This window comes from Capra hircus, chromosome 19 (genome assembly GCF_001704415.2).
Source record: "Capra hircus breed San Clemente chromosome 19, ASM170441v1, whole genome shotgun sequence".
NCBI classification, from domain to species: Eukaryota; Metazoa; Chordata; class Mammalia; order Artiodactyla; family Bovidae; genus Capra; species Capra hircus.
Window position 1 is genome coordinate 16,579,209 of NC_030826.1, and position 26,177 is coordinate 16,605,385.

General features: G+C 48.9%; 1 protein-coding gene across 2 annotated transcripts in view; it reads left to right on the top strand.

Annotated features, from left to right (window-relative positions):
• ASIC2 (acid sensing ion channel subunit 2) overlaps positions 1 to 26,177 on the top strand; it is a 1,227,754-nt gene that overhangs the window by 909,221 nt on the left and 292,356 nt on the right. The window contains exon 1 of one of the 2 annotated variants that reach the window (XM_018064238.1): positions 20,574 to 22,460. The exons of the other annotated variant lie outside the window; for it this stretch is intronic. Coding sequence (XP_017919727.1) covers positions 21,747 to 22,460 — 714 coding nt within the window. The 5' untranslated portion in view covers positions 20,574 to 21,746. Of the gene's footprint in view, positions 1 to 20,573; positions 22,461 to 26,177 lie in introns of those variants that run through there. 2 annotated transcript variants of the gene reach the window in all.

Below are 26,177 nucleotides of genomic sequence, written 5' to 3' on the forward strand. Positions count from 1 at the left end.
GAGTATAGTATCTAGTGAAAAGAGCACAGTCTTTGGAGTCACACAGACCTCGATTCAAATCCCAGGTTTAACGTGGAAACTTGAGCAAGTTATTTCAGCTCTCCAAGTGTCAGTTCTTGTATCTATGAATTAGGCTCCTCCTCCTTAGAGACCTAGAGGGTATGTGTGCTAAGTCACTCCAGTCACGTCTGACTCTTTCCAAACCCACCAACTGTAGCCCTCCAGGCTCCTCTGTCCATGGAATTTGCCAGGCAAGAATACTGGAATGGGTTGCCGTGTCCTTCTCCAGGGGATCTTCCCAACGCAGGGACTGAACCCTCATCTCTTATGTCGCCAGCATTGGCAGGCAAGTTTTTCCTTTTGTTCTGTTAACCACTAGCACCAACTGGGAAGCCCTGGAGACCTAAAAGTGAGGTTTAAATCAGGTGAGGGCCTTTCTGCTGGTCCAGTGGTTAAGAATCCACCTGTCAATGAAGGGGACACAGGTTCAGTCTCTAGTCAGGGAAGATGCCACATGCCCCGGGGCATGGGCGACTAAGCCCAGGGGCCACAGCTACTGAGCCTGCACTCTGGAGCCTGTGCTTTGCAAAAAGAGAAGCCACCACAATGAGAAGTCCATGCACCACAACAAAGCCCCCGCTTGCAGCAACTAGAGAAAGTTTGCAGGCAGCAACAAAGACTCAGCACAACGAAAAAGAAAATTAAAAGATCAGATGAGATGCAAAGCAGCCAGGGCGACACCTTGTACCCACAGCAGGTATCCAACTATGGAAGTGCTGCCTCCCTCTTGCTCTCCATCCCCAGTCTACGGTGGAGCCAGAGGCATGCAGAGAGGGTGAGCATCAGAGCACGCTTCCCCCAAGCCTTTGGAACCCACAGGGGGCTTCGGTAGGTCTTTGTTTACCTCTCTGCCTCTTTAAACCAGAGGCTGGAAAATCAGGCTTTGTGATTTTTTTTTTTCCCCCAGAAAGCTCCAGCCCTTGAACCAGATTAGTAATGCTAAAACCAAAAAAATGCAGCCTTTCTTTTTGATATATAAAAGGATAAGGAACGTTTTCCTCCCAGCTCCCAAGCAATCTCATGTACAGCAAACACCACTGGAATCAGCAGGTGTGTGTTCCAAGAGAAGACTCTGTCTCTTGGACTCTGTGAGTAATTTCCTCCTTCCAGAAAAACACAAAAGGAGAGAACAGGAGAAGATACAAAGGAAGGATCAAACCCGCATGCAGCCAGTGTCCAGCTTCTTCAGAGGTGTTCTTAACACAGGTTCTGAGCCTGAGGATGAAAGTGCGGGTTGTTCCCTCAGATCAGCACCGCAGTCACTGAGCTCTGTCCTTGTGGCTGGACACTGGCTACCTGAACTGAGGCGGCAATGCTGGCATGCGGGGTCGCTCCAAGGATGGGACTGGGTCTGCTCCGGTCTGAGATTAATGATCAGCTCAGGTGTGTACAGGTCGTAGAGAAACACAATTCTAGAAGTTATCTAGTTCAACTATGTCATCTTAAAGATGAAAGACCTAGCTGCCAGGGGGAAGGGACAGTCAGGGAGTTTGGGATGGACGTGGACACAGTGCTATACTGATCTTAGATAACCAGCAAGGACCTATCGTAGAGCACAGCAAACTCAATGTTATGTGGCGTTCTGGATGGGAGCTGAGCTTGGGGGAGAAGGGATACACGGCCAAGTATGACTGAGTTCCTTTGCTGTTCACCTGAAACTATCACATTGTTAATGAACAACAACAACAAAAAAAAAAATAAGATGAAAGACCTACATCCAGAGACCAGTCCCTATGACTTTTCCTAAGGTCACAGGAGGAGTCAAAGGCAGATATGGGACATGAACCCAGAGCTCTTAACTCCCAAGTGGTGTGTTGGCCCGAAAGGTCATTCAGGTTTTCAGTAACATCTTAAGGAAAAACCCAGATGAACTTTTTGGCCAACCCAATACCACCATCATCCCAATACCGCCTCTCTGAGCATTAATGTCATCTCTTACCATCACAGACAGGGCATGCAAATGGACATCAAAGGGGTTAAGAGATGTCATAGGCATCACAACACTCAAGTTTCAACAGTGGTATTACAATAACCCAGAGATAACATTAGAGTAATACAATCTACTCCCATAGGATAGTTTAAGGCTGCAGTAATATTCTGTGACTCGATTTTGAAAACTTTTGGCTGATAAAGGCATCATCTTGCTTGACTCCATGGGGTGGGAAGAGAGAGTGGTGTTTTTCTATGTTCACAAATCATCCTCCAGAGAGAGAGATCCTTTACAAAATTTTTATCTAATGCCTTGGATGTGCCAAGCATGTGCTCCACTTTGAGATTGCTGTCAAGAATGAAACGGTCTCTAAAATCTCATGATTTGGTGGGAAAACAGATATGGGAGCATGTATTGACACCGTGAAATGGTTTGTGTCATGGTGTAACGGGTTTTGAGGGATGGACAGGAAGGGTTGTGCTTTGGTTTGTGTGGTCAGTGGCGGCATCCTTTGGGATAAGGACCACAGGAGGCGAGGGTGTTCTGAGGGGAGGAGGGGAGGAAGAGGGGCAGCGGAGGTGGCCGCAGTGGGGGGAAGGGTCGAGGAGGGGAAGGGAAGAAGATGACGAATTCGGTTTGGGACATCACTAAGTTCAAGAAGCCTAAGAGGCACCTAAGTGCAAGGATTCTGGCCGATGGACCAGCTCAGCTCACTTCTTGAGGGACTCCCTCTCTGCCAGCATTGCCGCTCACAGCTCCTCTGTCCTGCCATTTACGTCCTGCCTTTCAAAAATGGATTGAAATATCGAATCCATCCACGTCTCCTCTTTGTCATTGAAAGCATTTCCTCTTCTTCTTTTCCTGTCATTTTGATGTGGCTGATGGAGGTAAAAGGTCTGCAGACAACCTCTTGAATGGAGCCAGGAGTTTCAAAAGTCAATATCTGAGCAGAGGAGGGGAGGAAATGGAGGAAGAAGGGGCAGTGGCAGAGAAGAAAACTGAGCAAAGATCTGGCATGTGGCTGTAGACTTGAGAGACGGTGGCTGCAGAGAAGTGATTCAATCAAGTGGTGAGTCACCACTTTATACCTAGTTGCAATATGGTGAGAAACCATCAGCTCCCAATCAATGGGGTCCTTTCCAAATGGTTGGTGGCTACTTCGGTGTCAAGCTTCTCTACTTATATTTTTATATTTCTTTATTTGGCTGTGCCAGGTCTTAGCTGCAGCATGCAGGATCTAGTTTCCTGACCAGGGATGGAAGCGGGGCCCCCCTGCCTTGAGAGCATGGAAGCTTAGCCACTGGACAACTGAGGAAGTCCTCCAAACTCCTCTATACCCAGTCAGCTCAGAGAATGTCTATTTAACAAAGAACTTGGATAGTTGTCATTGAATGGGTTGACCATTCACTGAGACTATTTATTCAATCTTTTTTTTTTCACCAATAATATAGCTCTTTACCTAAATTATGTAGATGATTTGAAATGTGGTTGATATGTAGGTGGTCCTGCCTTTTCCCAGAATTAAACCAACTCAACCAAGTGTTTTGGTGTCACAGACATTAAATCTATCCGTGGAATGAAAGTGTTCCTTTTGTTTCTCCTGTCTTCCTTCCTCCCTTCCGTGTGGCCTTCATCATTCATCCGTTCATTCATGCAGTCAGCAACAACATAACGTTATCGAGTGCCTACAGTAGGCCACTACTGGGCCAGGCTCCATAACTGGGTTTTGCTTTATGATCATGAGGCTGGCAAGACCGGCTCCAGGCAATAAGGTATTTAAATAAGGCAACTCAGCAGGGGCTTGGAAATCAGAATAGAAAGAAATCCCAATGTCATGTCCAGATGAAGTGATACAAGGTACAAAAGAAAGAACAGGGATCAGAGAGCCTGCAGTCCTGTGAGCAGGACAAAACAAGCCCACTGTCTTGGGCCTGGAAGGTCAGGAAAGGACTGTCTCCCCTTGGAGAAGGGGGAAGAGGTAGACGTGGTGGTTTAAAGGACCTGTTCATGGTTGTTAAGTTGGGTGAGGACTTCCCTGGGCTTCCCTCGTGGCTCAGCACTAAAGAATCCACCTCCCAATGCAGGAAATGTGGGTTTGACCCCTGGGTCAGGAAGATCCCTTGGGGAAGGAAATGGCAACCCACTCCAGTTTTCTTGCCTGGGAAATCCCATGGACAGAGGAGACTGGTGGGCCACAGTCCATGGTGTTGAAAAGAATCAGACATGACTTGTGACTAAACAACAGCAACAAGGGCTTCTCCAGAGATCCAGTGGTTAAAACTCCACACTCTCAATGCAGGAGGGGGCACAAGTTCAATCCTTGGTCAAGGAACTAAGGTCCTACATGCTGTGCAGTGAGGCCGAAAGATAAATAATAAAATCTAATGTTGGATAAACATCATCTGATTGTGATAAAAACACATAAATAATAAACTGAAAGCCACTGAGTCATTCCTTCCCTAATTAGTTTGGTTCTGTATTCCAGGCCGGAAACTCCTATTATTAAAGCTCAATTTTGAAAAAAATAAATGAAAGGACTTTCCTGGTGGTCCAGTATTTAGGACTCTGAGCCTCCACTGCAGGGAAGTTCTGAATGCAGTGTGACTTTTTTTTTTAAAAAAAAAAGCTAAAGTTTGTTCATTTAAATAAAATGCTAGTTTTTGTTTTGGGGGGGTTCTTTCTTTTTTTTTTTTATTTGACATTTTCAGGGATGTTTGCCATCAGCCTTGTTACTTGCCTGACCTGCACTTCATCACCTCGGCATCTGAGTAATTGGTACCACTTCTTCATTGAGGTATCTCGTGATGCTCCTTCCTTCCCTGTCTCTCTCACACAGAGCCCTTAATGATTCTTTTCCAGGGAAATATTTCCTTCTGTTCCACTGTTACCACTGTGCCCAGACCCTCATTAATTTAAGGGGAGAGAGTGTAATTGTGTTCCCGCCTTCTTTTCTTCCCACCCCCAATCCATGCTGTTGAGAAACTAATTTTCCAGAAGCTTCATATTATTTAGCCACCCAAATTTCCTGCAAATGAAACAAAAAATAAAATCCCTTTATTGCTAATGCTAATAATAAAGCATACACACACACACACACGCACACCCCAATCTGGTCTTTGTACCTTATTTATGTTCATTCACTATCACATACAGAGGATTTTCACTTCTCAGCCTCTATTCAGACCTGAGCTACCAAATCCATATGAATGGAGCCCTTCTACAGACTCTATGTTTTTTACTAGTGTTATTTCCAGTGCCTGGAATGCCTCCTCCTCTCTCTGTTATAGAAACTGTAACAAAGTAAAAGGAAAAAAATATTGAAGGAGGATACCAGCACCGGCTGTGTGGCCTGGGACAAGTCCCTGACTCTCTCTGGGCATCAATTTTGTTATCTATGAAATGCACCAAGGAGACAGGCCCAGCTGATCCCTAAGAAGCTTCCCATTCTCACTTGATGTGAAGTCCACCCCGCGTCTCCCTCACCTGCCCTTCCCAGGATGACTTCCTCTTCCTTGGTGAGGGTGGCCACATCGTGCCCTAGAGAGCAAGGGTATCTGAAATTCAACAGACAAAACAGCTAGAATTGCATCACTGCCAGAAGCATAAGAGATGAAACCGACAGATCCATAAATGAGTTTTCTGTTCAAGCATCTATTTCAGAAGATAATGACACAAATAGAATGCCTGCCTTGGTTAACTCTGTCCAACAAATTAAAATGCCAATGTTTTGTGTGGGCCTCAGACTGCCCTAGAACTGACGTGCCATGCCATGGAACATGGTCTACAAGCCTGTTTGTGTGCTGGCAGCTCAGCCTGATCACCAGCCTTGAGACTAAAAGTGTCCATGAAAGGGTAATTTCTAGACTTGTAAGGTATTTGCAAGATGTGTATACTTTCAAAGTATTTCACATGCATCATCCCATTTGACCTTCCCAGGAGCCAAAGGAAGAAAGCAAGCAATCAACAATGATTGCTAAGGTCTATGACATGCCAGGTCTGGCTGAGTGTGTATGAGATGCACCAATGGATAAACTCAAGATTCCTTCCTTCATGGAACTGGCACCCTAGCAGAGCAGAAGCTACCGCACTGATATGAATAGGGAAATCTTAAAAGAGGAGTTAACAACCCTTGCATAATTATGGGATGAGCGCATTGGCAAAGTCTGACAGCTAATAATAGCCACTACCCTTTCTTATTCAACAAATATTTACCCGAGTGCTTACTATATGCCAAACTTGGTACTAAATGCTTTACATATGTTATTTTATTTAATCTTTAGGCTAACAGTGCAAGGCAGATATTATTATCTCCATTTTTCAAATGAGAAAATTAAGACTCAGAGAGTTTAAATAACTTTTCAAATTTCCCCTAGCTGGCTTCTATTCAGGGCTTCACCGGTAGTACAGTGGATAAGAATCCATCTGCCAATGCAGGGGATATGGATTCAACACCCTGGTCTGGGAAGATCCCACATGCCTCAAGCAACTAAGGCCATGAGCCACAACTATTGAGCCTGTGTGCGGCAACATGAGAAGGCACTGCAATGAGAAGTCCACACACCCCAGCCAAGTGTAGCCTTCACTCACCGCAACTGGAGAAAGCCCAGGCCAAGCAATGAAGACTCAGCACAACCAAAAATAAATAAATAAATCTTTAGAAAGTGGCAGGTTCACCAAGAAGAAAAGGGAAGATGGCAACTTCAAAGTCAGAACGTTGCAAAAATGTGGTTGGATTGAAGATGGGAAAGCAAGAAGCTTAGGTGGCCGGGATAAAAGGTTTGTGGGGTAGGATGTAGCAGGAGAAGCTGGTGGAATAAGTGGGGCTGGGGTGAAAAGGGGTTTAGAGTCTAGGCTTTTCCAGAACTTTCTGGAATTTTTTCAAGAAGGAAATCGGTGATATCTCTACAGCATACTGGAGCAAAGGCTATAGTCCTGAGGAGCCCCTGGGGCTCCTGCTGCCCAAGCCTGCTCTGTTGCCCCCAAAGCTCTGAGAGTCATTACCCACACTTCCTTCAGCCCATCATGTGAACACGCAGGCTGTGAAGCACTGTCGTAAGCCTTGGGGAGCCACTGAAGAGTTTCAAACAGAAGAATGATGTAATCAGAATGATATGGTCAGGAATGGATCAGCGAGGGAGGAAATCAAAGACAAGGGGCCCATTAAGAGCTATAATAACAGGGTAGGCTTAAACTAAAAATAATGTAGACCTCTGTAGACCAGCAGGCCTGAACCGAGTCAGCAGCCATGAGGAAGGAACACAGCCCAGGGGCTTGAGAGTAGTTTAGGGACAGAATGGACAGCCTTTAATGATGAATGGAATGTTGGGGGTGGTGGGGGGAGTCATAGCAAAAACTTGGGTGCCTACTCAGTCCCTCGGTCATGTTTGATTCTTTATGACCCCATGGACTATAGACCACCAGACTCCTCTGTCCATGGGATTCTCCAGGTAAAAATACTGGAGTGCGTTGCCACTTCCCGCTCCAGGGGATCTTCCCAACTCAGGGATAGAACACGCCTCCTGCATTGGCAGGCAGATTCTTTATCATCGCACCACCTCAGAAGCCCCACTAAAGTAAGAACTTGAAACTGAAAGTGAAGTGAAGTCACTCAGTCATGCCCGACGCTTTGCGACCCCATGGACTGTAGCCTACCAGGCTCCTCTGTCCATGGGATTCTCCAGGCAAGAATACTGGAGTGGGTTGCCATTTCCTTCTCCAAAGTAAGGACTTAGTTGAGGATAATTCCAAGATTTCTAGGTGAAAAGGGGACACAGAATTCATGAATGAAATCTCTCTTCCCCTGGATAAAAGTCCAGTTCCAAATTTAAAATGATATATTGTCAACACATCACAGAGCTACACAGACATTTCACATTCCTTCTTGTCAATTAGTGTGAACATGTAAAAGGGCAACACACAGACACACACAGACACACACGAACACATACACATGCATACACACATATACACACTCACACACACGCTCATACACACACTGGCACACAAAATCCTCCAAGGGAAATTCGCCCTCAGAAAACTAAGAAACGAGCTCCATTAGATGAGACATTCTGATTTCTGGCACCTATCTTTAAGGCAGAATTCCATCTCCATTTGCATAAGACTTCGAAGTCCTACAGAACAGAACCCTAGAATGTTTCTGATGGAGACATGACCAGGAGAACTGTTTTCTCAAAAAGAATCCCATTTTTCCCTTATTATTTCTTCCTGCAGGGAGAGAAAAAAAAATGAGGTAAAAATTGGTCTGTCATTATTTTTAGTTTAAGAAACAGAAAAGAAACACTTAAATACCACAAAACTCCCTTTTCTAGAACAGCTAAACACCCACAACATAACCCAACTGACAGCATCGTAATCAATTGGAAATGTTAAGCTATGTACCGAATGATGGTTTGGCCATCAACCAAAATGACAGCAGGGAAACTTGTTCAAGGTGATGGCTGCAACATTGGACCAAAGAAGGAAATGGACCTTTGTCATTTAGGCTCTCTCTTCCAAAGCAATAAGTTGTTTTTCTGCACAGCCGACATTTCCAAGAGTTAAGGATTTATTTATTCTTTGGAGCACCACTTTTTTTTTTTTTTAATGGAACCATTTGGCCAAAACTCCTTCTGAAAAATATCCCATTCTTTCATATATTCTTATGCAAATTATGCAGAATAAAATGTGATCTTGGCAACCCAAGACCATCCTTGTAAATTCCAACTCTTATTTTGGGGCTAAAAGACTCAGGGTGATTAGAAACATATAGAGGTTACCCAACATTAAGTGGCATCTTTTTCTCAGTCCTTTTAGTCCCTTTTTTGTCTTCTCCTTTGTGGTCAAACTTTGGCTATACACTTTGAATATAAGGGTACTTGAATCTTAAATCTACTTGTTTCTTTTCATGATGTATATCGTTTTTGTTCTCCTGAGAGCCTGAAAAACAAATAACCAAGCAAATTTTCAAGATTGTACATAAAGTAAAGGTAGGCTCCCTGAAAATCAAAGGTTCACTCATGCTTAAACTATGCGATAGTGCCTGGAAGGTTGTATCATGTAATAGGGGTTAGGAGGAGAATTTAACATCAGCAAAACTCAAATTTGACCTTAAGTAATCCACTTGATCTCTCTCAGCCTCAGGTTCCTCTTTGGCACAAAGAGAAAGAATAACACGTTCACCAGGGTTACTTGGAGGTTAAATGCGATAATGCATGCAAAGTCCCTAGCTTTATGCCTGCCACATTACTATCCTCAATTAATTAAGGCTACTATTATCATTATTATTAGTTCGGGGACATGCATTGTGACTGCTCAAACTGTTCCTTATCTCTTTGAACTGCCTCTAAACTGGAATGAAGACTATTATGGGTGCCAAGACCGGGGAGAATTTCAACCACAGTTAAAGATAGAAGCATGATGCAGTTGGAGAAAGGGCTCAGACCCTTCATACTGTCAAGGTCCAGGCAGGGTCAAGTGCACTGAACCGAGTCAGCCAGCCATAAGTTTAATCACAAGTCAGAGTAAGGTCTCTAGGAAGAGTCTGGTTTTTGTTTTGTTCTATTTTTTTGAAATATGATTCCTTTAATGTTCCAGACATTTTAAACATTCATAAAATCGCCTTGTCTCAGAAGTCATTTCCTCTTTGGTACAGATTCTGTGTCCATGATCAGAGACAGTTCTCAGGGACCCAGCCAGCAGAAAGGACACAAAGAAAGCAACAACTCAGTGTGATCATCATCGAATACCTCTCCCATATTGGGGGCAGTTCACCTCGGTGTCAGCTTTTATTATGAGCTATTATTTGGACACTTAGCATCTATCGTATGAGCTATTGCTGGGGTTTAGTTCAAAAGGGATTGAGACTGAGGCAGGGATCCTGGTCATGCAGGGGAGGGGTACCCAGGAGTCAAGAGGAACACACGAGAGTGGGCAGGGTTCAGGGCGATGGCTTCAGCCACATCAGGGCATCACCTATGGCTTGATTCCATTGGCACATGGGCAGTGCCATGGTGGGAAGGTTGGTGAGATTAGCTAAGAGGACCAGGTCCAGTGGCTCATGATCCAAAGATCCCAATGCATAGAGACAGAAATTCTTCTTCTTACAACGTCCCTTGTTCCCAAGCTTGGCTTTGGTAAGCTTGCTTATGTTTCATTTGTTTCTCTGAAATCAAAGAAACTTTTTCAAAAAACTCTGTTTATTAACAAACACTGTCTCTCCTAATTCTCCCCTGATTATTGTTCGGGTACAAAGGTGGTTTCCCTGGATGGTGTGTGTACACTTCGTGCTCAGATCTTTTTACTTGTTGCTACTTCATCTCTAATTTAACACACCTGCATCCTCGTCCTAGTCTTTTCTTTAAAAATGACATTTTTCCATGAACATATTGTCACCATCATTAGCTTAGCTGTTTGCCTAATGTTGGGCATGTGAACTGTTTTTCTTTTCTATTTTTTTTTTCTAGCATGAAAAGCCCTCATTGCAAATACCTTTGTACTTTGGGGGTTATTTCCTTGGGGAAGCTTCTAGGGCGTGGGATTTCCAGGTCAAAGGCTGTGAACTGTTTCCTGCTCTTATTGCACATTGAGCTTATGAACTTGCCTTCATAACTCCGGGCGCTTTCAGAAGGCTGTTTTGAATCTAACGTTGTGTGTTAGTACTGTAGGCTGCTGCTGATTATTGAATGAGTAAACTTAAGCATTGTTGGCCTAGAGAAGTATTGATTAAAAGAAGAAAGCAAAGCTGAGGTCTGGAAGAGAGGAGAGGAAGGAGGGAGGGAGGGAGACAGTAGGCTGAAAGTCTGTGGTTTGTAAAGATGGCTTCCCACTTCGCAGCCAGGTGATGTTTTATCATTTGGATGTTGAGAGAGGAAATATTTTGTGGGGCTTTCTTCAAATTACTTGGCTCAGCCTATAGCACTTGTACGCATGGGTACTTCCCTAAACCTCTTTCTTTCTTTATAATTGTATTTATTTATACGCCTATTTTTGGCTGTGCTGGGTCTTCCTTGCTGCACTGGCTTTCTCTAGTTGTGGTGCTCGGGGACTCGGTAGCTTCTCTTGTTGTGGAGCATGGGCTCTAGGGTGCGTGGGTTTCAGCAGCTGTGGCTCCCGGCCTCTAGCGCCCGCTCAGTAGTTGCGGAGCACCTGCTTAGTTGCTTTGCAGCATGTGGGATCTTCCTGGACCAGGAGTCGAACACGTGTCTCCTGCATTGGCAGGTGTATTCTTTACCAATGAGCCACTGGGGAAGCCCCCTAAACCTCTTCCTTGCCTCTGAGCTCGTATACTTTTTAGCTCTGCCTATGATGCATCACACTGAAGCTGGGGGAAAAAAGAGCCCCATATGCACTGCCGATACTGAGAACCTGGCTTCTGTTTTCACTTCCTCCATCTCCCCGAGGGCTTTTGCGAAACTCTAAATTATGCTGCCACCCACATTATCTATTCTCTCTTTTAACTCCCAATTTCCTGCCTTTCTAATAATTACCAACACATTGGAGTCAGACCTGGGTTGGAATCCTGGCTGCTGCTATTACTCTGTGTGACCCTAAGCAGGTAACTTCTTGTCTCTGAGCCCCATTTTCTCTATCTGGAAGATGGGGCTTAACTCACTGCTTGACATCCAGCTCAGTGAGTGGTTGCATTGAGTGATTATGGTTTGAGCTGCGCTTAAACCAGCAACAGAGGGAATAAGATTAGAAGGATAAAATTTCTATGTGCCCATCTGTAAAATGGGGTGATATTACCGTGAATTGTCATGAAGGAACATCACATGGGGGAACGCCTTGGAAGTTCAGTGCTTAAGACCTGGTGCTTTCACTGCTGAGGGCCTGTGTTCGATCCCTGGTTGGGAAACCCAGATCCCACAAGCAGCATGATCCAGCCAAAAAATAAAAAACACTATGTGGTGTCCATAGTCGTATGCGATAGACACCCAGCAGATGCTCTGTATTATCTTTCTCTCTTCTCCCTCCCCATCCTCCCCTCCTCTCCCCTTTCCTTTTCTTATCCTGCCTTTCCTGCCCTGCCCTCCTTTGCCCTGTCTTCTATTTGGATAATCACAGAGGTCCATACCACTGCAAAAGAATGTACAAAACCCCTCCCATTCTGCCCCTCCTGTGGGTGGACAGGCAAGATAAACCAGGAGGAGAGAAACCCGAGGTAGCGGTTTGGCCCAGGTCATTTATAAGGGAAAGGAAATAAACAAACTGCTGGTGGCGGAGCCAGAGAAAAGCAGTGGCTCGAGGGAAAGCAGCTGGGAGCGGAGGCTTTTGACAAATCAACCCAGCCTGAAATCTCTGAGTCACTGCAGAGGGTCTGTCTGCAAGACAGATTCAGGGCTGGTTAGTGAGTGCTCCCCGAAGGGGAGGTGAGAGCCAGGGTACTACTAAGTCATGGCTGAGAAGGGGACAGCCAAGGAATTGAGAAATAAAATGCCTAATTGTACCTCGAGTTTTATGTCATTAAATCCGATTTTAACTGCCTGCCTTTTTGTACCATGAGTGGATGGTAACTATGCTAGAGACGGTTATTATGCTCAACTGTTCTAATGAGTTTTGTTATATGTATGGGAGAGGAAATTAGGTAGAAAAGGGTGCAAAGCTCCATTACTCTGCTAACTTTATGGTCAGAGTTACAACCAACACCCAGTTATTCAAGCCTAAGCCCAGAATAGGGAAGGTGACGGGGGGAAGAGACAGATTCATTACTGACAGGATCTGGCTTCAGGAAGTAAATGTCACAGGTCAACAGGACACCACCGAGGACACAAAAACCCACATCGGGAGGAGGATGGGAATGTGGGCACGTGGATGTCATGGGTCAGGGCTCCTCCTCATGGACTTCTGCTGGTGCTGTCTCTGGTCTCAGATCCTGGCTCCAAGGTGGGTCCCTGTAGACAGAGTTAAACAGTTCTCCATGAGCTGGGTGAGAAAACAAAAATGCATGGGAAAATTCAGTTGGAAACCAAATTCAGTGTGTGATGAGTGCTCTCAGACCAAGGAAGAGGAGCCCTCTCCACACACTCTGGCATAGCATTTATCATACTTTAACACAAGTATCTATTTTCTGACCCACACCCCCCGCTAGACTGCAAGCTAAGACAGAGATCACGTCTTAGTAGATGCTGCATTTCCCATGCCTGGCATGGTGTCTGACACATGCTAGGTGCTCAGTCGATATCCACTACAGTCATAATTTCACCTAATTCAGCCCTGTACTTCAGAGCCAAAACAGGCACTGACTGGACAAGTTACTTATCCAACCTGCCTCAGTTTCCTCCTGGGCAGAAGAGCTATGATGGTGACACATACCTCATAAGGTTTCTGTGAGGGTTAAATGAGCTCATGCATGTTCATCGAGCACAGTGCCTGACACATAATTAGTTCTCACTATCAACATCAGCATCGGCATCACCATTATCATCACCATCACAATCACCACTACCACCATCATCACCACAACATCATCACCATCACCATCATCAACACCATCAACACCATCACTCAACATCATTGCCACCATCATCACCATCATCATCATCCAACATCATCACCATCACCCACCACCATCATCACCAGCATCATCAACACCATCATCACCATCACCACCATCATCATCCAACATCATCGCCATCACCATCACTCAACATCATTGCCACCATCATCACCATCATCATCATCCAACATCATCACCATCACCCACCACCATCATCACCAGCATCAACACCACCATCATCACCATCACCACCATCATCACCATCATCATCACCACCATCATCACCATCACCATCATCATCACCACCATCATCACCATCAACACCATCATTCAACATCATCACCACCATCATCACCATCACCATCATCATCACCACTATCATCACCATCCTCATCAACACCATCACCATCACCCAACATCACTACCATCATCATCACCATCATAAGATCAACTTCCCAGTGACCAGGGCAAGTCACTAAACTTGTTTATCAAGTTCCTCTTCTAAGAGTAACCGCATGCTCACTAAGATCACTTTTGGCCATGACACCCTCTGTTTCTCTCAAGGGTGTGTCTTACCTGCTCTCTATATTAGTCACAGAAATTTCTGAGTCCAAAACTGGCTTTCTCTGCCTACCAATGCAAGTTTGGACCACTTTCCCAAACCAACTGGAGCTGTATTCTCAGGACACTCAATTTTGCCTCTCTGTGTGTGTGCGTGTGTACGTGTGTGTGTGTATGTGTGTGTGTGTATTATAATTAGTTTAAAGAAAATATGACTAGAAAATTAAATCCTTTGCAAATGCATCATCTAATACTGTTCAGTGGCAAATTGAAATATTTTCGCACTGCCTGCTGTTTGAGATTATCCACACAAGGGCTTTCATCCATCAGCATATCTAACAAAGAGTTAACAGAAAATCTGATAATAAAACAGCAAGTTCTGTGTACCACCTTGCCATAGGACCCACTGTCATTTTTGGATGGAAGAGCAGGACAACGTGAAATGAGAAGTTGAGGAAAATAACAGAAGTTGGAATGAGATGCCAGAGGAAGGCAACCATAGAATAACTGCAAACACAGAGAAGAAAAAGGTGTGAAGAACGTAGAATGCAATTACTCCAGTAAATGGTATTCACAGAATGCAACCATTTGCGTGAGAAAGGGGAGACATATGGCGATTATGCACACATATGTATATTCATAAGTATCACTAATAAATTATACAATAAATTGATAGCATTAGTGGCCTTCAGGGAGGAAAGATGGATGGCCACAAAGGCGAGGGGTAGAGAGACTGTTTTACTAAACTTTTTACTCATTTGTCCTTTTTGACCATGTAAATACTTTGCTAGTTTCAAAATGGATTGTTGAAAATTTATTCTGACTCTTTGCAACCCATGGACTGTAGCTCACCAGGCACCTCTGTGCATGGAGATTCTCCAGGCAGGAATACTGGAATGGGTTGCCATCCCCTCCTCCAGGAGTTCTTCCCAACCCAGGGATCTAATCCAGGTCTCCCTCACTGCAGGCGAATTCTTTACTATCTGAGCCACCAGGGAAGCCCAAGTATTCTGCAGTGGGTAGCCTATCCCTTCTCCAGGGTATCTTCCTGACCTGGGAATTGAACTCGGGTCTCCTGCCTTGCAGGAGGATCTTTACCAGCTGAGCTACCAGGGAAGTCCATTACATAGGGTGAGCAGAGAATAAACCAGAAGCTGGAATCTGGGTTCTGGTTGTGTGTTTCTCAGCATCCATCTGTGTGATTTATATGAGCCATTCCCCTCTCTGGACCTCTGCTTCATCCTGCTGCCCCCACCCTCCAGAGTGAAGGAGTTCAATTAGATATTAGGTTACATTACATCCTCCCATCTTTCAGGATTTGCTTTCACCCTGGAGCACAGTGGTTCAGCAGAGCATGAACTTAGCAGCTCCCTGCTCTGGACCTGGTCCTTCCAGTCCCCATCTTTCTTCTGGTGGCTGTGTGCCCTTGTTTGCCCTCTGAGCCCTGGGATTTAGTGCTGGTGAAAGATGAGCAGCTGAGAGCTTGAACTCCAGTAAAATGAGGATGACCAAAACCTGCCAAAAAAAAAAAAAATCAGAGAAATCTAAGAAAGAGATTCTTTCTTCTGGAAGAAGAAAGTACTAGGCGGGCCAAGTATAATATAAGAAAGCCATAGAGTGAGTGGGGGAAGCAGAGGAGAGGCTGAAGCACGTGCAAAGTGAGATGGAACAGCAACTCCAGTGCCAGCTCCAGGGAGGGAGGCTGGGAAGGATGGGGAAATGAGATGTCCAGTGATCAAAACCCTGGGTTCTGCTCAGCCTTTCTAGCAGCTCTGGAGCCCCCATCATGACCACTCGACACTGGCTGAGATCTTGGGGCACTGTAACCACCTCCTTGAGCCCAGAGGTCACCAGTTACATGAGCTAAGACTCAGAGGGGACCCCAAGGCTTCAGGCAGAGGTTGGGAAGTGAAGAAAGGAAGGAAAAGGAAAAAGAGAAGGGAGGAGAGAGAAAGGCATAGCGATAGGGACCCCGGGGAAGCACAGGGTCAGAAAAAGAAAGACAAAGAGAAAGAAGGAAGAAAAGGCCAGCTATTTAGGTTCACAGATAGACCACAGAGGCCCACCTGCCCTGTAATAGCAACGAACTCTAGGATGAGAAGCAATGTCAGCTCATCACCAGGAGTCATAAAAGAAAATGCACTTGGCATCTTAAGCAGAGCCACCAAGAACACATTGTTACTGCCCACGCTTCCCTCTTCCCACCCACCACCTCCACTTAATCCCAGAGGTGGTGATGGGGGCAGAAAAGAACCCACAACCATCAGAAGAAAGATCAGGTTCTGGAAGGATCAGGTGTGAAGTAAAGGGCTTGGTGGGTTCATACCAATGGGTATGGGACCATTTTAAAGACATCAACACCCAAGATCCCATCCCGAGAGCAGAAAATGCAGGAGAAACAGATGAAGGAACTGATGGCATTTAATCTGGAGAAGAAAAGACTTTCTTCAAGATTTGGCTAGAAGGCTGACTGCTAGCACCCCTTTCACCACTGATGTACTTCAATTTTATAAAGTATTTTGAAGGGTTCCCATGTGAAAGAAAGATCAAACATATTTTGCGTGGCTCCCCAGGGATAAATTAGGAGACATTTGCAAAGAGATTGATTCCAATGTGACAAAAGGGAGCTTTAAACACTGCCAGATGTTTTGGAATACAATCAGTTACCAGTGGACTGTCACTGACGGGATGTGTAGCAGGGATTCCGAAGAGCCAGGTGAGGTGGTACCTATGGTATATTCCAAAATACTGGAGTACACCTGATGTGAACAGCTGACTCACTGGAAAAGTCCCTGATGCTGGGAAAGATTGAGGACAGAAGGAGAAGAGGGCATCAGAGGATGAGAGGCCTGGATGGCATCTCCGATGCAATGAACATAATGCCTGGATGGCATCAGCAGTGCAATGGATATATAGTGGACACCGATGCAATGGACATGGCATCACTGATGCAAACTTAGAAAATGGTGAGAGACAGGGAGGCCTGGAGTACTGCAGTTCATGAGATCACAAAAATTCAAACACAACTGGAACACTGAACAATATGATACTTTCCAATAACCATGCCCCTGAGTAGTAGGGATCGGGGATAAGCAGGAATGCCAAGGGCTCCAGTGAAGCCTGATCAAGCCTGCAACTGTCAGCTCCTATAATAGGATTATAAAAACAGAAAATCATATTGACTCCAACGGGCCTTCCCTCCCAGCAAACTCATTTCGTGGGAGAAAGAGCTGATAATTGGCAGTGGTGGTCACCCACCAGAAATGTGGGCTGGCTGGCGCCCAAAGGTCACACCCAAGGCCAGGAAGCCAGGTGTGGAGCGACAGATGTTTTAGAGAGAAACAGGAAAAGGGAGATTTTCTTAAAAGCTTATGATTGGGAAATCGCAAGGCTAAATGTGGACTTCTTGGTGGATAGGTCGCATGGGGCGGTTCAGGAACTGCCTTGTGAGTTTGTTTTTTCAGCCAAGAGAGCTCGCCTGATTCACGAGAGCTGACATGTCAGGGTAGCTCTGAGAGCACCGATGCCGTGGGGCAGGGTTTGAGAGCACAGGGGCTGGAGCCCGGCTGCCTGCACTGAAAGGCTGCCCTCCAGCTTAAGCTGCGTGGCTTAGGGTGAGTAACTCAAGCTCTCTGTGGTCAGGAGTCCTCTCCTTTGCAGTAGAGAAAACAGCAGTATTCATTTGGGCCTCATCGGATTATTTTGAGGGTTAAACATTTAGAATGTTTATGACACTTTTTTTTTTTCCTGTCATTTTTTGGGTTTGCTTTCGGTGGTGGCACTCAGTCGTGTCTGACTCCTTGAAACCCCGTGGATTGTAGCCCACCAAGCTCCTCTCTCCATGGAATTTTTCAGGCCAGAATACTGGAGTGGGTTGCCATTCCCTACTCCAGGGGATCTTCCCGGCCCAGGACTCAAACCCAGATCTCTTGTATCTCCTGCAATGGCAAGCAGATGCTTTACCACTGTGCCACCTGGGAAGCCTGGCGTGGTTTACTCTTTATTTACTTGGCTGTGCCAGGTCTTGGTTGTGGCATGCAGGCAGTGTCTTTAGTGGCAGTATATGAACTCTTTCCTTGTGGGCATGCGGGATCTTGTTTCCTGACCAGGGATCAAATCCAGATCCCCCACATCACGAGCTCGGAGTCTTAGCCACTGGACCAGCAGGGAAGTCCTGACACTTGTTTTTAATGTAAGTCACTTGGAACAAGTCCTAGTGATTAGGAAGACCTACAGTTATTATACAGTTATTGTTTTTCATGTTTTTGAAAGCAGCAGGATGGGAAAAGAAAAGCTTAGACTTTGGAATGAGTTAGAGCTGAGTTCAATTCCTTTCAACAGTTGTAAAAAGAGGGTAAAAATACCACACGCCCCCCCCCACCCCTGCAAGGTTGAAATGAGAAATTAAATATGTGTCTGGTTCAGTTGCCTGGCATATAGGAATATTCAGGAAATCTTAGTTCCCTTCTCCTTTCCTCCATCTTGATGTGTTTCATCTAGGTGCCAGGGCACTGTGCTGAGATAGAGGCAAAAATGTGAATGAGATGTGGTCTCTGTCCTCAAAGGGCTCACATCCAGAAGGAAAGCCTGGACCCATGCAATGACAACGTGCTATACAAAGGCTATGATGGGCCTATCAATCCAGTTACCTAGGAGGCAATGTTTCAGCTGGGATTTGAGGAAAGGGCAGAACTTCACAGAGCTGGTCCAAGTATTGGTCAAGAAGCGGGTGAGGGGGAATTTCAGGCAGTGTAGGAAACACACTGCATCCATGTGCCAAAAAGAAAGCCCGCGATCACTTGGGATCACCCGTGTCTGCCTCTGGATTTCTGTGCCAAGAGCCCAGAAATCTGTGCCATGGGGCCCATGTAGGATACCCTTCCTCTCTGTGAAGAGGTGACCCATCTGGAGAATTAATAAGAGAAGCCACGGCAGAGAAGATGCTCAGGTAACCAAAACCTGCATGTGTACATTTCAAGGGAAAAAAAAAAAAAAAAAACAGGAAAGAAAAAGCCCATAACAGCTGAACAAATCGGAAACATAAAAGGTCTCAAAGGTTCTACGGGACAGGGCTCTGTGCCACCCCAGGGCTGTGACGCTGGAGGATGTCCGGCTGCTTCATCAGTCATTTCACTGAACTCACAAGCTCCCCCCACCTCGGCCGGGATATGTGTCACCGTGGCCCCCGTCCCAGGACTGCCGGGACCAGACTGAAGCCCTGGTGGGTGAGCCTCTGTCAGAGGCCCCAACAAAACTGGCAGATTCGGAACCTTTCCCCAAAGCCAGCAAGAGATGTCTTCAAGGAACCGAATCCAGAGCAGAATTTTAGCAAAACCCAACTTCAGGAGCTACTTCCCCAAGTGAATGAGACACGCCAAGGCGGAACATTTTAAAAAGCGAGGGACTTCCCTGGCAGTCCAGCGGTTAAGACTTCGCTTTCCAATGTAGGGAGTACAGGTTAGATTCCTGGTCGCGGAGCTGAGACCCCACAAGCCTCAGGGCCAAAAAAAAAACCCCACCAAAACATAAAACAGAAGCAAAATTGTAACACATCCAATAAAGACTTTAATTGATTAATTAAAAAGCTGAATGAAAGTGTCCAAAGTGCCCAGGGGTTAGTGGAAGACCTTGAGCCTGCCCAGGAGGGAAGAAAGACATCATCATTAAGCAACTGTAGGAACCCTGCTGTGAGAATGGCATCCTGGGAGTCTCCGGTCCTCGGAAGTCACTCTCCCCCTCCCGCTCATCCAGGGAGGCTGTGCGTGGTGGACTGCGGTCAGGGGTAAGCAGCAGAGCTCCCCAGGGAAGTGGCTAAGAGGGGACACCAGAAGCTCCTAAAAGGCAGGGTTGCCCCTGCTGGGCCCAATCTGCCAGAGACGCAGGGACTGCTCCTAGCAGCCCAACACACATACTCATCTTACACACCGCACACATGCCACACACCAACTACACACCACGTCCAGAAGCTGCTGATATCCACCCACACATCAACACACTTGACACCCACCACCCGCTAAATGCAAACGGTCCACCCAAGTCGAGCATACACACCAGCCCTCTATCCTACACACAACACACGTACTCAAACAGCCACAGTACAGCATCTGCAAAAATAAACCCACATCCACCAGATACACCGAGATGCCCGTTCACACGTACACACGCACATCCTACCCACACTCAGCGCCTGACACCCCACTCACACACTTGCTCAAAGGCCCACATTAGACAGCGGCTTCGGGTTCTCGACAGCCCACCCGACACAGTGAGACGTGGCCTCACACTCGTCCACACACGGCCCACAGACACGCAAGGTTGCTACTCCACGTCTCTCCCGCCAGCCCCGCACAACCCGGCACATCTGTGCAGCGCATCCCCCACCCGGCCGGCTCTGGCAAGAGGCTTCCCGCTCGGTGTGCAGCGGCCACAGTGGCCAGGAATTAAAATGCAGCGAGGAGGAGCCGCGCGCGTCAGCACCGCGTCTCCGAGAGCGCACGGCGCTCGCCGCCGCCGCCCCTCCCGCCTGCCCGGAGCCGCCGGGCCGGCGAGCCGAGGAGCAGGTGCTGGAAACCCAGCCGCGCCAGCGTCGCGCGGCCGCTGCCCAAGTTCGCCCGGGGGCCCCGAGGAGGGCCGGGCAGGCGGGAGGCGAGCGCAGCCGGCGCGGCCGCCACCGCTGGGCTGAGAGTCTCCAGAGGAGCCGGGCGCGCGGAGCAGCGAGTCCGGGTCACCCCCGAGAGGAGTAGCCGGGGCTCCGCAGTCCCCAGCTCCTGGAGCACCGGGGCAGGAAAAAGAAGAGGCGAGGAACGGCGAGATCGGGCTTTTCTGGAGATTCGAGGCACTTCGCAGAGCCGTGCCGGGGAGAGAAGCGACACTTCCCTTTGGCCAGCAGCTTTGATGGAGCCCGTCGGCCGGCAGCCTCCGGCGGGACCCTGAGACGCCCCCAGCCCCGGGCGAGGGCCGTCACATTGCAACGCAGGACGCGGGCGGCGCAGGACTCGGGGGAGCCTTAGCAGGTCTTCACCGAGCGCAGCCGGCGGAGCAGTTAGGAGGGTCCCGGAGGAAAGGGAAAGAGGGCCAGCAGGGCGACCGCTGATCCCGGTACACACCCACCCCACCCGCCCAGCCAGGAGCGGCCGCGAGCCTCTGGGGGCGCTCGTCCCCCGGCACCTTCTCCCCACCGTGTCCCAGCACCGCGGGCCACCGGCGGGGGGCCCTTGGGGATGTCCGAATCAGGCATGGTGGCCGAGTGGCTGCTCTCCCGGGACCAGCGTAAAAGCTGGGGTTAGGCGGAGCCCGGAGGGACTCAGCTCAGGGTACCCCGAGGTCCAGGACAAGGGGACGCGGGTGCAGCACCCAGGGACCGGAGAGGCGGCGCCCAGCGGGGCCGCTCCAAAGGCAGTGGCCGGCGTCGGGCATCCTCAGGAGGACTCGGAGCCAGGAGAGCCTGGGAGGCGCTCGGGAAGGCCCGTGCCAGGGGCGGCGGGCCGAGGCGGGCTCGGTCCCGGGCGGACGCCCGCGGAGGCGGCGGTGGCGGCGCCGGGCGGGCATGCCGCGCCACCGGAGCTCCTTTCGGGCGCACGCTTCCCTGGCGCGGGCTGCGCGCGGCGGCTGCCGCTGCTGCTTCCATCGCTGCTGCGGACTTCCATGGCGGCTCCGCCCGGCCGGGGCCGCCGCCGCTGCCGCCAGCCGCGGACTGAATGAATGAGCCGGAGCGGCGGAGCCGGGCGGCCCGCGGCCGCACTCACCGGCCCGGGACGCTTCCGCATGGCCCGCGAGGAACCGGCGCCCGCGGCGGTGGCGGCGGCCGGGCAGCCCGGGGGCGGCCGGGGCGGCGAGCGCGAGCGAGCGCTGCAGGGGCCGGGGGGCGCCCGCAGGGGGCGGCCGTCGCTGAGCCGCGCTAAACTGCACGGGCTGCGGCACATGTGCGCGGGGCGCGCGGCGCCCGGGGGCTCCTTCCAGCGGCGGGCGCTCTGGGTGCTGGCCTTCTGCACGTCCCTCGGCTTGCTGCTGTCCTGGTCCTCGAACCGCCTGCTCTACTGGCTCAGCTTCCCGTCGCACACGCGTGTGCACCGCGAGTGGAGCCGCCAGCTGCCCTTCCCCGCCGTCACCGTGTGCAACAACAACCCGCTGCGCTTCCCGCGCCTCTCCAAGGGGGACCTCTACTACGCCGGCCACTGGCTCGGGCTGCTGCTGCCCAACCGCACGGCGCGCCCGCTGGTCAGCGAGCTGCTGCGGGGGGACGAGCCGCGCCGCCAGTGGTTCCGCAAGCTGGCCGACTTCCGCCTCTTCCTGCCTCCCCGCCACTTCGAGGGCATCAGCGCCGCCTTCATGGACCGCCTGGGCCACCAGCTCGAGGACATGCTGCTCTCCTGCAAGTACCGCGGCGAGCTCTGCGGGCCGCACAACTTCTCCTCCGTGAGTGGCCCTCCGCGCGAACCCGCTCCCTCTGCCCCCCGCCCCCACTTTCCCCAGCCCCGGGGTCTGGCAGCTCTTCCCCAGCCTGGGGGCTGGCTGGACCCCAGGCCCCTGGAGGTGACATCAGCCCAAGAGGCCCCGGGCAGAACCCAGTCTCAGGTCCTCCGCATCTTCTCCAGATTATGGGAACTCGGACGTCACTGCAGCAGGAGTCGTCTGGCTCCCTTGTTCCGGCCTCTCTCTTTGCACCCAAACCCCCTCTGGGAATACCAAGCCCCCTTCTTCCAGGCCTCCCCCCCACCCCCCACCCCAGGATCCACAGTACTCCACGTAGCTACTCTGTGTCTGGGGTGAAGGGATGGGAAGATAGAGAAGCCTGTCTGAAGTGTGGGCTTGTTCTCTTTGGGAAACTCAATAGGAATCTCTTTAAATATCAGCAAGAATCAGGTAGAGCCCCTAAGCTCACTGGGGACTCCAAGTGGCTTATGACTCGAGAGTTCCCAAACACTTCCAATTTGGGAGACTTTGGAGGAAACCCCCAGAATACCAGCGGAGGATGAAGCTGTACCTAGGTTGGTGGGAGAGGCAGCAGCCCCTTCTGGTACTTTTTAAAGGAGCTTGTGTCAGAAGCGATCTGGAAACGGAGCCGTGGTAGGCGCCATGGGGCCTCTTGACCCCACGAGGTGTGAGAATGGGTCTGTCCCTCTAGGGGAGCCAACGCCCTGCAGTGAGGAAAGCAGCATGGCAGAGATATTGAAGCTGTGCTCAATTGATATTGAAGGGTTTGTAAACGTTTTGTTGTGCTGGTTCTCCCATGCTGGAGTCTGGATAAGGCAGCTGTCAGACAGAAGGTATCTGCCTTGTGCGGTCTGCCTAGGAGTTGTGGTGCCAAGCCTCAGCGTGGCACCAGCCTGTCCAGCCATTCGTGTGTAAATGCCCCTTCAGGGGGGTTGGGCTTTGCCACCAGAGCTGGGAATGTAGGTGCGTGCAGTTTGTTCATAATGTTCTGATGGTGATTTTTCCAGCTTTAGGCATTCCTCCTGACCGTCTCATCTCTAACAGTGCTTTTTTTTTTTTAGGATAGTAAAGAGATGCTTTGCTTCCAACAGGTGTTGGCACAGATGCCCATCAGGCCAGGCCTCTGATCGGCTGATTGGCCCAGTCCTGGTCTAGGATGGTGACCCTGGCCTCAGTCTTACTCTCTTTGTTTTGCTTTAAGCTGTGAATTACTCGCTCCCAAAAGATCCCTTGTTTCCTGAGCTTTTCAGCTTGCTTTAAAAGAATACCTACTTCATGGTTCCCCCGCCTTAGCAAGCAGGAGGTGCTGTTAACATATGTTTCTAAGTGACTTCACCCAGACTTTAAATACAATTCTGAGTTCCATCTAACAAAGATAGAGGAAGGAAGGTCATGATCCTTTATTGTGTACAGTAAGTACCTTACATACGAACCTTCAAGTTGCGAACTTTCAAAGATGCAAACCTGCCTTTGCCTATCCAATCACATAAGTTAGTTCATGTGTCTGGAGTACATTGTCACATGCGTGCATCCTCCCCAAGTGGCTGTGCTTTTGTGTACTTTACTGTCCAGTATTGTATAGAAGACAGTAGTTCAGTATCTTTATTTCAAGCCCAGGATGTCTGGAAATAAGCATAAAAGCAGCGGAGATGTAGTTGGTACTACTGTACTTTTCAGGGTACTGTGCTGTAAGATGAAAAATGTTTTCTTTATTTTTTGTTTGTTTTTTTATGTATTATTTGTGTGAAAAATATTATAAACCTGTTACAGTATGGTACCATACAGCCAATCATGTTAGTTGGGTACCTAGGCTGACTTTGTTGGACTTACAAATTGGACACATGAACATGTTCTTGGAACAGAGCTTGTTTGTATGTAGGAGCTTATTGTGTTGTTCTTTGGCTGACCACTAGCTAGCAGCCCCTAGAGTTAGACTGAAGTTCACTGTTACATTCAAGTATCAGCAGCTCCAGTTCCAAGCTATACAACACCTGGAAAACTCAGCACATCTGATGATGGCTTTACAAAGCCTGGCTCGCGGGCTAACCGCCAGGATTCACTTTTGACATTTACCACAACCCTGCTTTGGCAGAGTTTTATTCCCATGTTAAAGCTGAGGGATCAGAGGCATTAAATGCAGTCCAAAGCCCAGAGTCAGCAAGCTCAAAGTCCAACTTTGTATACCACCAGACACACACACAGAAGCCACATGGAACCTTCCTCTCTGACCCCGGGCCTCTCTTCTATCAGAGGATCCCTGGGTGGGACTCTAGCCCTCAGCCCCCTCCAAATCCTGTCCCTTCTGGGCGCATGGCTGGGAGAGTGGAAACTGGCCCCCTGCAGGGGATCATGGCCTTGGCCACTTGATAGGGGTCTACAGAGCACCCAGTGCCTGCCGGAGTCATCTGACCTCAGTCTCCCTGGCAGGAATGGCCCTGCGTTGACGAAAATTGGGCTCTTCTCACTGGGGCACACTCTTCTGTGACCACCCGTACCCTGCCTTCCTGTGTCTGAAGACTTTGTAGGCCCACACCCACCTAAACCAAAGTGTTGCTCCCATACCTCCAAAGGTATGTGTTCCTGGGGACTCAAGTGACCCCTAGTGGCTTCATATCATGGCACTGCCCTGGGAGTTTTCAGCGCCTTCACATTTCATGCTGTAGTTTTCTTCCAGGGGCCTCAGGATTAAAGATTGCACCCCTCTCTCCACGGAGGCCAGAAGCTATTTCAGGGGAGCCCTTAATATACGGTGGGTGGGCCCGTTAAGGAATCCTTTCTTTAACCACTCTACCCTGCCCCAAGCCTTGGTCAGCTCTGACGAAGGAACACTATAGTGTAGTGGTTAAGAGCGTGAACTCTCAGGCTGAACTGATGGCTCAAATCCTGAGATGACCCCTTGCTGTGTGCCCTTGGACAGGTGACTTAATCTCTCTGGTCTTTAATTTCCTGCTCCATCTAGTGGTGGTAACAATAGTACAGACACCACATTCTCTGATATGGGCCTCCCAGGTGGCTCAATGGTAAAGAAGCCACCTGCCAGTGAAGGAGATGTGAGTTCAGTCCTTGGGTGGGAAAGATCCCCTTGAGGAGGGCATGGCAACCCACTCCAGTATTCTTGCCTGGAGAATTCCGTGGACAGAGAAGCCTGGCTGGCTATAATCCATGGGGTCGCAAAGAGTTGGATACAGTTGAATGAATGAGCATGCACGTAGGTATGTGTGAGATGGGCACTCTTCAGACTGTGCTGGGTCCCCACAAAAATGCCGCCTTTAAAGGACATCAGCCTCCTCACTGGTCTGTGGCCTCCAGCTTATGCTCCCTGCCCTCTGCATCCACCCTTAGCACTATGGTCAGAGCAGTCTTTCTAAAGTTCCACTCAGAGCATAGCATCCCATTTCTTCAAACCCTTCGGTGACTCACCTGTCCTAGGTCCTGGCTCCTCAGGCCCTGAACCTGGGCCCTGCCTTATCTCTGGCCATGCTCTCTCTGGTACCACGTGCCCAAGCTCTGCTGAACAGCTGACAACAGCTGGACTGCTTCCTCTGCTACTGTAAGTGCGTAGGGTGACCTGGGGATGCCCCGTCATCCTTCAGCCTCCAGCCCTGGGGTTTCCTCTCTTTTGAAGCCTTCCCTGACCACCCACCACCTCTGCTTCTCACCGAAACTGATACCTTCCTCTCTTTTGCCCTCTGCCTCCCG